General features: G+C 35.9%; 2 protein-coding genes across 2 annotated transcripts in view; one reads left to right on the top strand and one right to left on the bottom strand.

Annotated features, from left to right (window-relative positions):
* Positions 1–711: 711 nt before the first annotated feature.
* On the bottom strand, positions 712–3052 carry LOC131851084 (uncharacterized). Its single transcript, XM_059201512.1, has 3 exons — positions 2862–3052; positions 1912–2066; positions 712–959 (listed from the first exon to the last, which is right to left on the bottom strand). The coding sequence occupies exons 1-3, from the start codon at positions 2902–2904 to the stop codon at positions 903–905; spliced, it is 255 nt and encodes an 84-aa protein (XP_059057495.1). The 5' UTR covers positions 2905–3052; the 3' UTR covers positions 712–902.
* A 1329-nt stretch (positions 3053–4381) lies between these two features.
* The window catches only part of LOC131850984 (major facilitator superfamily domain-containing protein 8), a 34094-nt gene continuing 28353 nt past the window's right edge, over positions 4382–10122 (top strand). Inside the window, exons 1-2 of the mRNA XM_059201405.1 lie at positions 4382–5193; positions 9245–9488. Of these exons, the coding sequence (XP_059057388.1) occupies positions 4963–5193; positions 9245–9488 (475 nt within the window). The 5' untranslated portion in view covers positions 4382–4962. The remainder of the gene's footprint in view (positions 5194–9244; positions 9489–10122) is intronic.

Here is a 10122-nt window from a genome sequence, read left to right as displayed (position 1 = left end):
TACCAACCATTTCTACAAGTTATAATTTGACAGAAGTATAAATAATTTTTATTCAAATTAATAAATAAATAATATCAGAACAATTCACGCAGCGCCAACTAGACCCAAATTAAGCTAGCTAAAGCTTGTGCTATGGGTACTAGAGACACTGATACAAATACTTAACAATACAAATGTTTGTCGTGCGATGAATTGATCCCGCGACCATCGGAAGTAAGGCGGTATGCTATACCGCTAGACCACCAAAGCCGCCAAATTACCGCTCTTTTAAAATCATATTTTTATTATTCCACTACTCATTCGGAACACGGACTTCATCACAAGAAGAATGAGCAGGAGACTTTAGACGCGTATCTCTTTAAAATAAATGTAGTTCGGAATTACAAACAAGTCTTTACAAGCAGCACCCGTTCACGAATATGACGGGTAAGACAGCTCACATCACTGCACTCGATCATATTTTATGGAGCCCAATAACCTACCATACCACGCCGCCGCGGCCGTCTGCCTGGACATTTAAGTGAACATGGCTGACTTATGGCATAACTTATACTTTCTTTGTGTTACTTTCAATTTTGTTGGACAAAGTGTAAAATTATATTGTTTACATAGAGTGCTCTGTCTGGTGTAAATCAAAGATTACTTCAAAATAATTAATGAACATCAAAATCAGCTGGTAAAACTAATTGGATTAAAATGAAATTTACCAAATAATAGTGTAATTATTTATTGATTTATTTACTAAATACAAGTTATATATAATTTGAGCCACATAGTTCAGTGTTTGTGACAATGATGCAGCCAGTCGACTGTTACAGTGATACTGCAGTTTGAGTCAGTTTTATAATTGTTGCACAACAACTGAACTATGTAAGCTCAATAATAGTCACAGCGATGTCCATTTAATCCAAGGACTTTGGTGGAGAGTAGTTCAGGTACACTAAACCGGAAGTTTTAGCCTGAAAACAAAAAAGAAATCTGCTTTAGACCAGTGGCTCACATCAAGAGTACACTTCAATGTTTGACATTTGTGAATAAATCATGTTATATAAATCGGTGGGATCTATCAATTAATAAGAAAGAGGTCATCAAAATTAAGTCATTTATACTTGCAGATTAGGATGTAAAGGTATACACAAAATATGTATTGATTGAGAACTTGCTTGTTTTTTAATTTTATGCCAATGTAAATTATTAATTTGTACTTTGAGTGTCACTCACGTCTGTATCTGTTGACTTTGTTGTTGGGTGCAATCAATTAATAATCAAATGAAAATTACTTTAAAACATGTGGCAGATATAATCAAAACTGATTTTATCATTACTAAATATTTATACCATATTAACATATCTGTTATATACAGTGTATTTGAATTGATTAAAAAAGACTTGAATTTCTATATTCTATAGTTAAAAAACACTATTTAACATGTTTTCCACTTGGGAGTCACATGTAAAGTTCGCTTATGGGGTTCAATACAAGGAACTTGTAAAAAATTGCTTAGTCTATTTCTGCACTGCATGAGTAGCATGTTTCAGGAGTCCATAGGCTATGGTAACTGTTTACCATCAGATGCTTGTATGCCATTATTGTGGTATACAAAAATGTTCACAACATACATGTGTTAGCACAGCAATTTCCTTCCTTTCCATCTACAACTACAACCAACATCTTCATCTCAGAATACAAATTGTCATTTATTTATAGGCTTTGTAATGATAGTAAAGTTTACATTGTTGTTTAATATTACATTACACTGCCTAGATTCTATAGTTTGTCCTAAGACATAGGCCTCCTCCACTAGACTGCATGTTCCTCTGTCCAATGCCTCCCTCCTCCATGTTGGTCCAGGCACTGCCCTTATGTCAATCTATTATCAAATGTATCTATTAGTAAAGTACAATTATTACCAGTATGATGGTTCCTGCAGCAAATGCTATTCCGAATAAGAGTGTAGCGTTGTACCGGCGCTGGTTGGCGTCGTACTTGGCCTGCCACGAGCCGCGTGGCACGGGCAGCTCGTCCATGGATGGAGTTTTGAACTCCCCATGATGGTAGCGGCGGACTGCAAGTACATACAAACAATAAATTAAAATTCAAAATATCTTTATTCATGTAGGTCTATCACAGACTCTTATGATATGTCAAATCTACCGTCAGTTCGGAATGATTTCAAGATGAGGACTGACAAGAAACTCAGCTGTTATTCATTTCAAATAAATGTTGTACATGTTTACAATAAAACAGATTAATTTTTTAATTCGAAATTGTGATAATAGAGTGACCATCAGCATTTGTTATTGCTAAGGCAAATAGTCTAGATAGACCAGATATAATGTAGCAGATCTGATGCAGATCCAATATAGCTTAAAGAAATTCCTTTGATACAATAAGTATCTAAACATAAGGTGATCTATAGTGATCTCATATTTATAGCACGCAAACTGCCTTACCATTTGCTATACACTAAAATTGTCAGTGTGTAGCAGTGCCTATTGAAGACAATAAATAGAAGGTTCATACTGATGGATAGAAATAAATAAACGATGTGATGTGAACAACTACTAATTTTATTTTTAATATATATTTATATTAAAAATTACGTTTATATATAGAACAACAAACAAAAATATAAAGCATAATTTGAGGTTATAATTTGCTATTATGTAATAAAATATGATTTTTGTAAATTGATTAAATCAATTCCTTTTACTATATTTACTATGTCATTATGTACCTCTATTTATGGTGTTTTCACGTAAAACTTAGTATTTTTTTTTATTGGAATAATAATTATAGTAGGCTGCATGAAAATCAATAAATAATAATTCTGTCGCCTGTTACATAATTATCAACTCACCCGTTTGTTGAAAGAGTCGTGAAAAAACAGGGCGTGACAGCATCTTGTTAAAATATTTTATGGGTTTTCAATAGATATGGTATTAGAGTTTTAAAGTTATTAAAAATGTTAAATTTATAACAAAATTCTTATAATACAATCGGCCGACATTAAATAATACATAACACAGAGTACTATGTGTCACAGTGTACTTGCTCGTACACTTGTGATGTCAAATTGAACTACTTGTCACATACGTCAATGCAGGATCTGTATGTGTTGGCTGCGTGACTGAATGTGACTCGTATCATTGTATTATTATGTCGACTAAGATTTTTATACATTAGTTAAAAATGCAACTCGATCGCAAATATGTTAATCAGAATATATTTGTTAACGAGTGTGGAGTTCGTTCTCATCTTATCATTTGTAGACTCGTTCTTTCTGATCTGTGGTAGTTTTTTGTGGTTCTATGTCAGCGTATACGACTGGCCCGGCGGAATGTAAAAGCATTTCATTATCATCCAATGGAATGATTCATCGTTATATGTATACGCTGGCGGGACTACGATAAAGGATGATAAAATTAGCATATAGTTAGGTCAATTCCCTTCATTGTGATGTGTATTCCTTAGGACTTAATAACCATGGTTTCCAGAATGAACGTCGTGGAGGTCGACCGGACACCGTACTTTGATAGTAATGGGGCCACTAGTCTCTATTGCCAAGGATAAGGGAATGTTACATACTATTACAACGCGCACGTAACACCCCTGGAGTTTCAGGCGTCCATAGGTTTATCATCATCATCATCATCGCAGCCCGGAAGACGTCCACTGCTAGACATAGGCCTCTTGACCAGATCGTCGCGTCGGTCCACCTTGCGTCTTCCCACGCTGCGTCTTCCGTCCATTGGTTACGGTAACCATTTACCATCAGGTGGGTCGTATTTCTGTTTGCCGTAGTAGATGTGTAAAAAAAAATTTTCGTTTTTGACTAGAACCAAATGATGTCAAACTTTTAACCAAATAATGCGAGAGACGGTGGTAAGCTCGCCCTTTTCGTCACGTTAGATTTAAATTTACTTTTAGCAATAGGTGTGTATGCATTATATATATATATATATGTATATAATTATATACCAATTATATTCATCAACATCGACAACGGGAGGATAGGTAGGTATAGATATGTATACAAGAAATTATTTAATTTGTATTCTATAATTTTGTGTAGTAAGTACTTAACATGTCAGCACGAAATAGTTAAAGTAAACCATCCTATCATCAACCTATCGAGCGTGCATGGCAATAGTTGTTCATGAACGGAATATACATTTAATGTTAGACATAGACACCTATATAAATACACATTGTAAATAAACTGAGTTTCTTGCCTGGACGCAAAGGAAAAATTATAATATAAAAAATTTAGACGTTCATAAGCGGCTAAAATGTCCTCCATGAATAAATGATATCTTTAATCAGACAATGATGAGCGTTTTAACCTGTTATCGCTCTACTTACGTAGGTACCTCTTAAGTAAATAATTTTATACTCTCAATAGATAATGCCACCTATTTTCTATAGATAAATACAAACTGATATGTTTCATATTAGAGTCTGTTGTTGGTTTTATGATCAAGATTGGAAGTAAATAATTAAGAAGTTAAGCGGTAGAGTCGGACAGAGCGCGAGTGGTACGTGCCGACGTCCGTGACTCGACAGTAATGCGAGGCGAGGTGCGCCTGCGCAACACACTACTCACGGCGTGAACACTGTGAGAGGAGGGACACAATCACAATGCCAACAAAAATACAAACTGAAAGCAGGGCCAGTCGCGGAGGGAGAGCGGCGCGCGGCGTCCGCTGCACCGCTCCACTCGTTACGCAATGCACACGCACGGCCACACGCGACACACCAGCGATCTGGCTCGGTTCTTTGTTTACTAGCTACATTTGTACGGAACATTGTGTCACATTATATTACTATGTAGCAGCTATGCGATAGTATATTATAATTTATACCTGCGATACGATCCAATAGTCTAGTCAGTGAGGTGCTCGCAGTTGGGTGCTGTTTCAATAAATTGATCTTGTAAATTCTTGTACTGATTCAAAAACATGGAGAAAGAAGCGGCCAAGATGCTGCAATCTGAGGCTTTGGAGGGGAATGGGAGTATAGAGAAGAATGGATTAACCGCCGAGGCAGGAAAGAGCTGCATGGAGCTTCTGGAAACGGAGGAGCAGCGCCGGGAGCGCTGGCGCAGCGTATACGTGATCTACTTCACCATGTTTCAGATGTCTCTCGGCTTCAGCATCGCGCTCACGGGAGTGTGGCCCTACCTCGACAAGGTGACAGCATTCAGTGTTTATTATTTGTTACAAACAAAGTAGAGACAGAATGGCAATACTATATATAATACATTATACACACAGGCATTGTAGTATCAATAACATTATATTAAGAAAAAGTCAATAGGCAATAATGAAATAGGCAATAAGATAATCAACTAGTATATTGCATCCACTCAACTAATATATTTATTCTAGATTTAACAACTATTATGATTTGAATTTACAACGAGAGTACGAACGAAAACGAGTATTATTTTTATACATATAGAAAAACATTGTACTTTTAACACAAACAACAAACAAAACAAACACAAAAATTGTAAAAAATGTTATTTTAATTGTTGTAGGTATGTATCGTATTTATATTCATATGCAGGTAGTAAAAAACGGTTATTTCAATATTACAAACGGACACTCCAATTTTATTTATATATTGTATAAATGTATAAATGACTTTCTAAGGTAAATTATAATAAAGAATTCTTGATAGAGATTGGCAGAAAACTTTATAATTGGGATAAAAAGCGACAGATCTTCAAATAATTAAGAGTGAAACAAAAGAGGACAGGTAATACGTCACGTCTAACTGATATTACTATCATATCATCAAGATTATGTTTATGGTAGCTAACCCTCCCTGAATACATTAAAAAAGACAAACAAAACGAATGGAGAACGGCGTTAAAAAAGAGACTAGACTGTATAAAAATATAGAAATGTACCAGCCTTGGAGTTGTGAGAGTAGAGCTCTCAGGGTCTCAGGATCTAATCTATATGATACTAAGAAATTAACTGAAATATTGCGCTAATATAAATCGCACTTTAATTTCAAACGAGACCTATCGCTGGCTCCTGCAGTTGGTGCCGGTGGTGTGTTGGTTGTGGCCTGCACAGTTCACCACACCTGGGTGAAACACACAGACATTTTCTTGTCCATATTATATCGTGATCAGAGGTATGCGTGCCTGCCATATTTACCTAAGAGCAGCAACAATTATATCTACAAATGAATATGCATTTTGTGTGATACTTATCACCTTGAAACGCTCCGTTGTACTGACTTTGTGATAAGATGTTTTTCTGATTGGTCATTTATCTGATTTTCACTACGTCGCTGCCAATTTGTTTACCCTAAATCTGTATTTGGCCGTTGATGTACAACCACCGACTACATAGTAGCGCGTCGTGATACACCAACAACTCATTTTGCAGTAAATTATTCATTTTGTGACTTTGTATGTACCCGACGGCCTCGGTGGTCTAGCGGTTTAGTACATCGCCGCGCCGTACCTCGAAGGTCGCGGGTTCGATTCCTCGCACGGCACAAACATTTGTATGTAGTATGATTGTTTGTATCGGTCTGGGTGTGTTCTATGTATAATATGTATGTATTTATAAAAAAAATATATCTATGTATGTGTTATCTAGTACCCAGAACACAAGCTTTAGCTAGCTTAACTTGGGTCTAGATGGCTCTGTGTGAATTGTCCTGAGATTATTGTTATTATTATGTTAGTACTCCACATATAAGTCACGGCTGTTTTTCTGTTTGTTTCAATGTTCTGTACTTATCTAGCGGGCAATTCAAATGTATTGCATGACAGATAAGGACACAGGATATTGCCGATTTCAAAAATTCTAAAAACAGTTATTGTTGTCAACGAGTAACGGTCTATAAAATGAAAATGTAGAGTCTGCTCGCTCTGTGATTTTCGCGCGTATTCTTTCTACATCTCTTAACTATACAGTTAATGATTTAGAAATGCATATAATTTATACAATTTACATAGGGTCACATTAGATTTCTTTAACAAAAAATATTCACTAGATTACTAGGTGTCTCCATCACCAACTACTCTTTTCGTTAACATCTCGGAGTTTCAAATGAAATCCAAATTTGCTTCACATATCGACTTTAACCTCAATTATTATGTACGCACCATTTTTGTTTTTGTAATCTTGTGGCTGTACAAATAAAGCATTATTATTGTTATTATTATTATTATATAGAGCTATAAAAATATGTAGACAAAGCCAACTAGAAGGATTCTGTTTAACTAAAAATATACATACATCACGGTCCTTGTTTATAGTGAAGAATTAGTAATCATTGCACTCGCATTTGATAATATTATCTGATTGTTAAATATTGAGTGCCTAGTTTCTATCTTTATATATATTTACTTAGAATAACATTTATTTAAAAGAGCAACACGCAAGTTTCTTGCTCATTCTTCTTGTGATGAGTCTATGTTCCGAATAAGTGGTAGAATAAAAAAATATGACTATTCAAAAGTACTTATATTAAGTTTATTTGAATAAAGATTATTACTATTTATTGTACTGACACGCCAGCGGAGCACGGTGGACCAGTTACTTATAGAATAGAATAGAATAGAAAATCATTTATTCAAATAAACTTATGTTAAGATGTTATGATTTCTTTCTTATAAACTTATGTTATGATTTCTTTCTTTCTTTTTTAAGCACTTTTGAATAGTCATCACAATTTTCTAATTCACCGCTCATTCGGAACGCTGTCTCATCACAAGAAGAAAGAGCAATAAACTTGTGTGTTGCTCTTTTAAATAATCCTTGTAAGTTCGCATTATACAATTCGAAACGTGTGAATACAAACTACCAACCAGCACTAAATTATTAGGGTTAAATGTAAGTACACAATAAGATTAAATGAGTCGTAGTGATAAGAGCAGATCAGTCCCTACAAGCAGCACTCGTTCGGAGTATGACGGATGAGCCAGCCATCACTTCGCTCGACCATATTTTAGGGAGCCCAATGACCCGGCCCACCACGCCGCGCCGCCACATGTCTGGACATTTTAGTGAGCATGTCTACTCATTCCACTCGACCACGTTACAGCTACTTAATTACTACAGGTATGGTAGTTATATAAACCTATCTTACAGAGCAGTACCATATGAGTCATGTTATCGTTAGTTTTTTTCTATCGTTTGTGTATGTAGGGCAAAGGTTAGATGACAGCGGACTGTGTACTGGACACCAGTGACTAGTGTGGTAATCATTCCATACATAGCTATTAGGCAATAGCGCTATGGATCAGTTTCGTAGCTAGATACTTTGTGGAATAAAGTAGGGTTGCCAAGCCCAAATTAAAAAAAAAATGTAAAAGTTAAAAATACCTGGACTATCCAGATTACAAACAGTACGCAGCGATAGTGTTGCAATAGTTATAATAATATGTAGTAAAATTCAAGTAATTAATATAAACAGGTATTTGATAAAATTATAATGTTGAAAATTAGTAATTAAGAGGCACGCATATTTTAAAAACCCAGGAGGCTGCCAAATAACTATTCAGGACAGCCCAAGACACTTCAGAAACTAGAGTTCGATTGGCAACTCTAGAATAAAGGAACTCTACTTCTTAATACTTATCAAGTGATCAATATAATAAATAGCCGCTTTGTTCAAGGGCCGCCAGTGTTCTGAGGACTTTGGTAGGTCATAATCCTATAACGTGGATCATCCGCTCGCGGCATGTTCTAACACTTCTAACCTTTGCATAAAGAACGGCCGAATTAATGACGTACTTGTACGTATACTATACGTACATACATATATATGTACATACATTACTATTTCACGACCAAAAACCAAAAACCAACCAAGTTTAAGGTTATTTAAGGTTTAATATATACCGAACTGGACGGTAGGAAAAAAAATGTAAAAACTTGACGTTCATAAGGGGTTAAAATGTCCTACATGAATAAATGATTTTTGAATTTGAATTTGAATGGTGCATTTTTTTTATTAGTTTATTATTAAAATGTTCATGTAATGTATATGTACTATAATATAATAATGTTAATGTTAATAGACAGGAAGTGACAGGACAATGTAGTGCAACAGACAAATTTCCTTGGTTTGGAGTGCCATCTGCACTCGCCCCCTATCGTCCGGTGAAGCTGTAAAGGCCAGCTGCGGCCAACAACATTAGAGTAGTCCGAAAAAATAACATCGTTAACCAAACAATGGTTAATAATTTAGGTTCTGTTGAAATTTCAGTTGGAGCCCGGTGCGAAGAAAGAAATGCTGGGATTGGTGGTCGGCGCCAATCCGCTGGGCCAGCTACTATTTTCCCCACTGTTGGGACTGTGGGCGAACCGAGCGAAGAGTGCGCGCATACCACTACTGGCCACACTAGCTCTGTTTGTGATCGCATCGGTGCTGTATTCACAGCTCCACCTCACCAGGCCCTACGCCAAGTACTGGATGGTTTTCGCGCGGTTCCTCGTCGGTGTCAGTTCAGGTATTTATCATAGTTTCGATGGACCGCTATAACAGCCCGAAAGACATACACTGCTAAACAAAGGCCGCCCCCAAAGATCTCCGCGACGATCGGTCCTACTCTGCTCGTATCCGACGCCAGCGAGGCAAAAATATTTGAATATTTTGATTCTTACATGTTGCTACTCTAACTTAACAATTATAACTAGATTTAGATAATTATTACAACTATGTATATAACCTACGTGACGTTAGATAAAGTCACGTTATCTATCGTAAACTGGCACATTATATTATTGTACGTGTTCTAACTATTATATCACAGATATTTAATATGATAATATTATTTATGAGCTCCCGATATAGCACGCAAGTCTCTTGCAACGGTGGATCCAGGGAGGGGGGGGGTCATGGGGGTCATGACCCCAGGACTTAGGTGGACCACTAATTGAACATAATGTTTTTATTTATACGTTTTGTCACCATACAGATTTTATATAACTACATACCTTCAATATTTAATGAATTATATTTAAATAGTGCTTCTCTGGATTTTTTCATGAGAAGATGGCAATATGTACGTTTATATGTACCAGTTATTATGTGTTAAGTTTTTCAGATCAGTTGAAGTGTACAATAAGGAATAAATATTTTTA

This window comes from Achroia grisella, unplaced genomic scaffold, assembly GCF_030625045.1.
Source record: "Achroia grisella isolate CSIRO2021 unplaced genomic scaffold, CSIRO_AGI_Agris_v1 utg780, whole genome shotgun sequence".
Classification (NCBI taxonomy): Eukaryota; Metazoa; Arthropoda; class Insecta; order Lepidoptera; family Pyralidae; genus Achroia; species Achroia grisella.
The sequence above is the reverse complement of the archived record's forward strand: the minus strand, read 5'-3'. Positions and strand labels throughout refer to the sequence as shown.

Excerpts from the sequence above, each read along its gene's own strand:
- LOC131851084 (XM_059201512.1), bottom strand. The coding sequence starts at position 2,904 with ATGCTGTCACGCCCTGTTTTTTCACGACTCTTTCAACAAACGG. Across the intron at positions 2,067-2,861 it reads ACGACTCTTTCAACAAACGG|TCCGCCGCTACCATCATGGG; the intron begins GTGAGTTGATAA and ends ATGTACTTGCAG. Across the intron at positions 960-1,911 it reads CTGCAGGAACCATCATACTG|GCTAAAACTTCCGGTTTAGT; the intron begins GTAATAATTGTA and ends TTTTGTTTTCAG.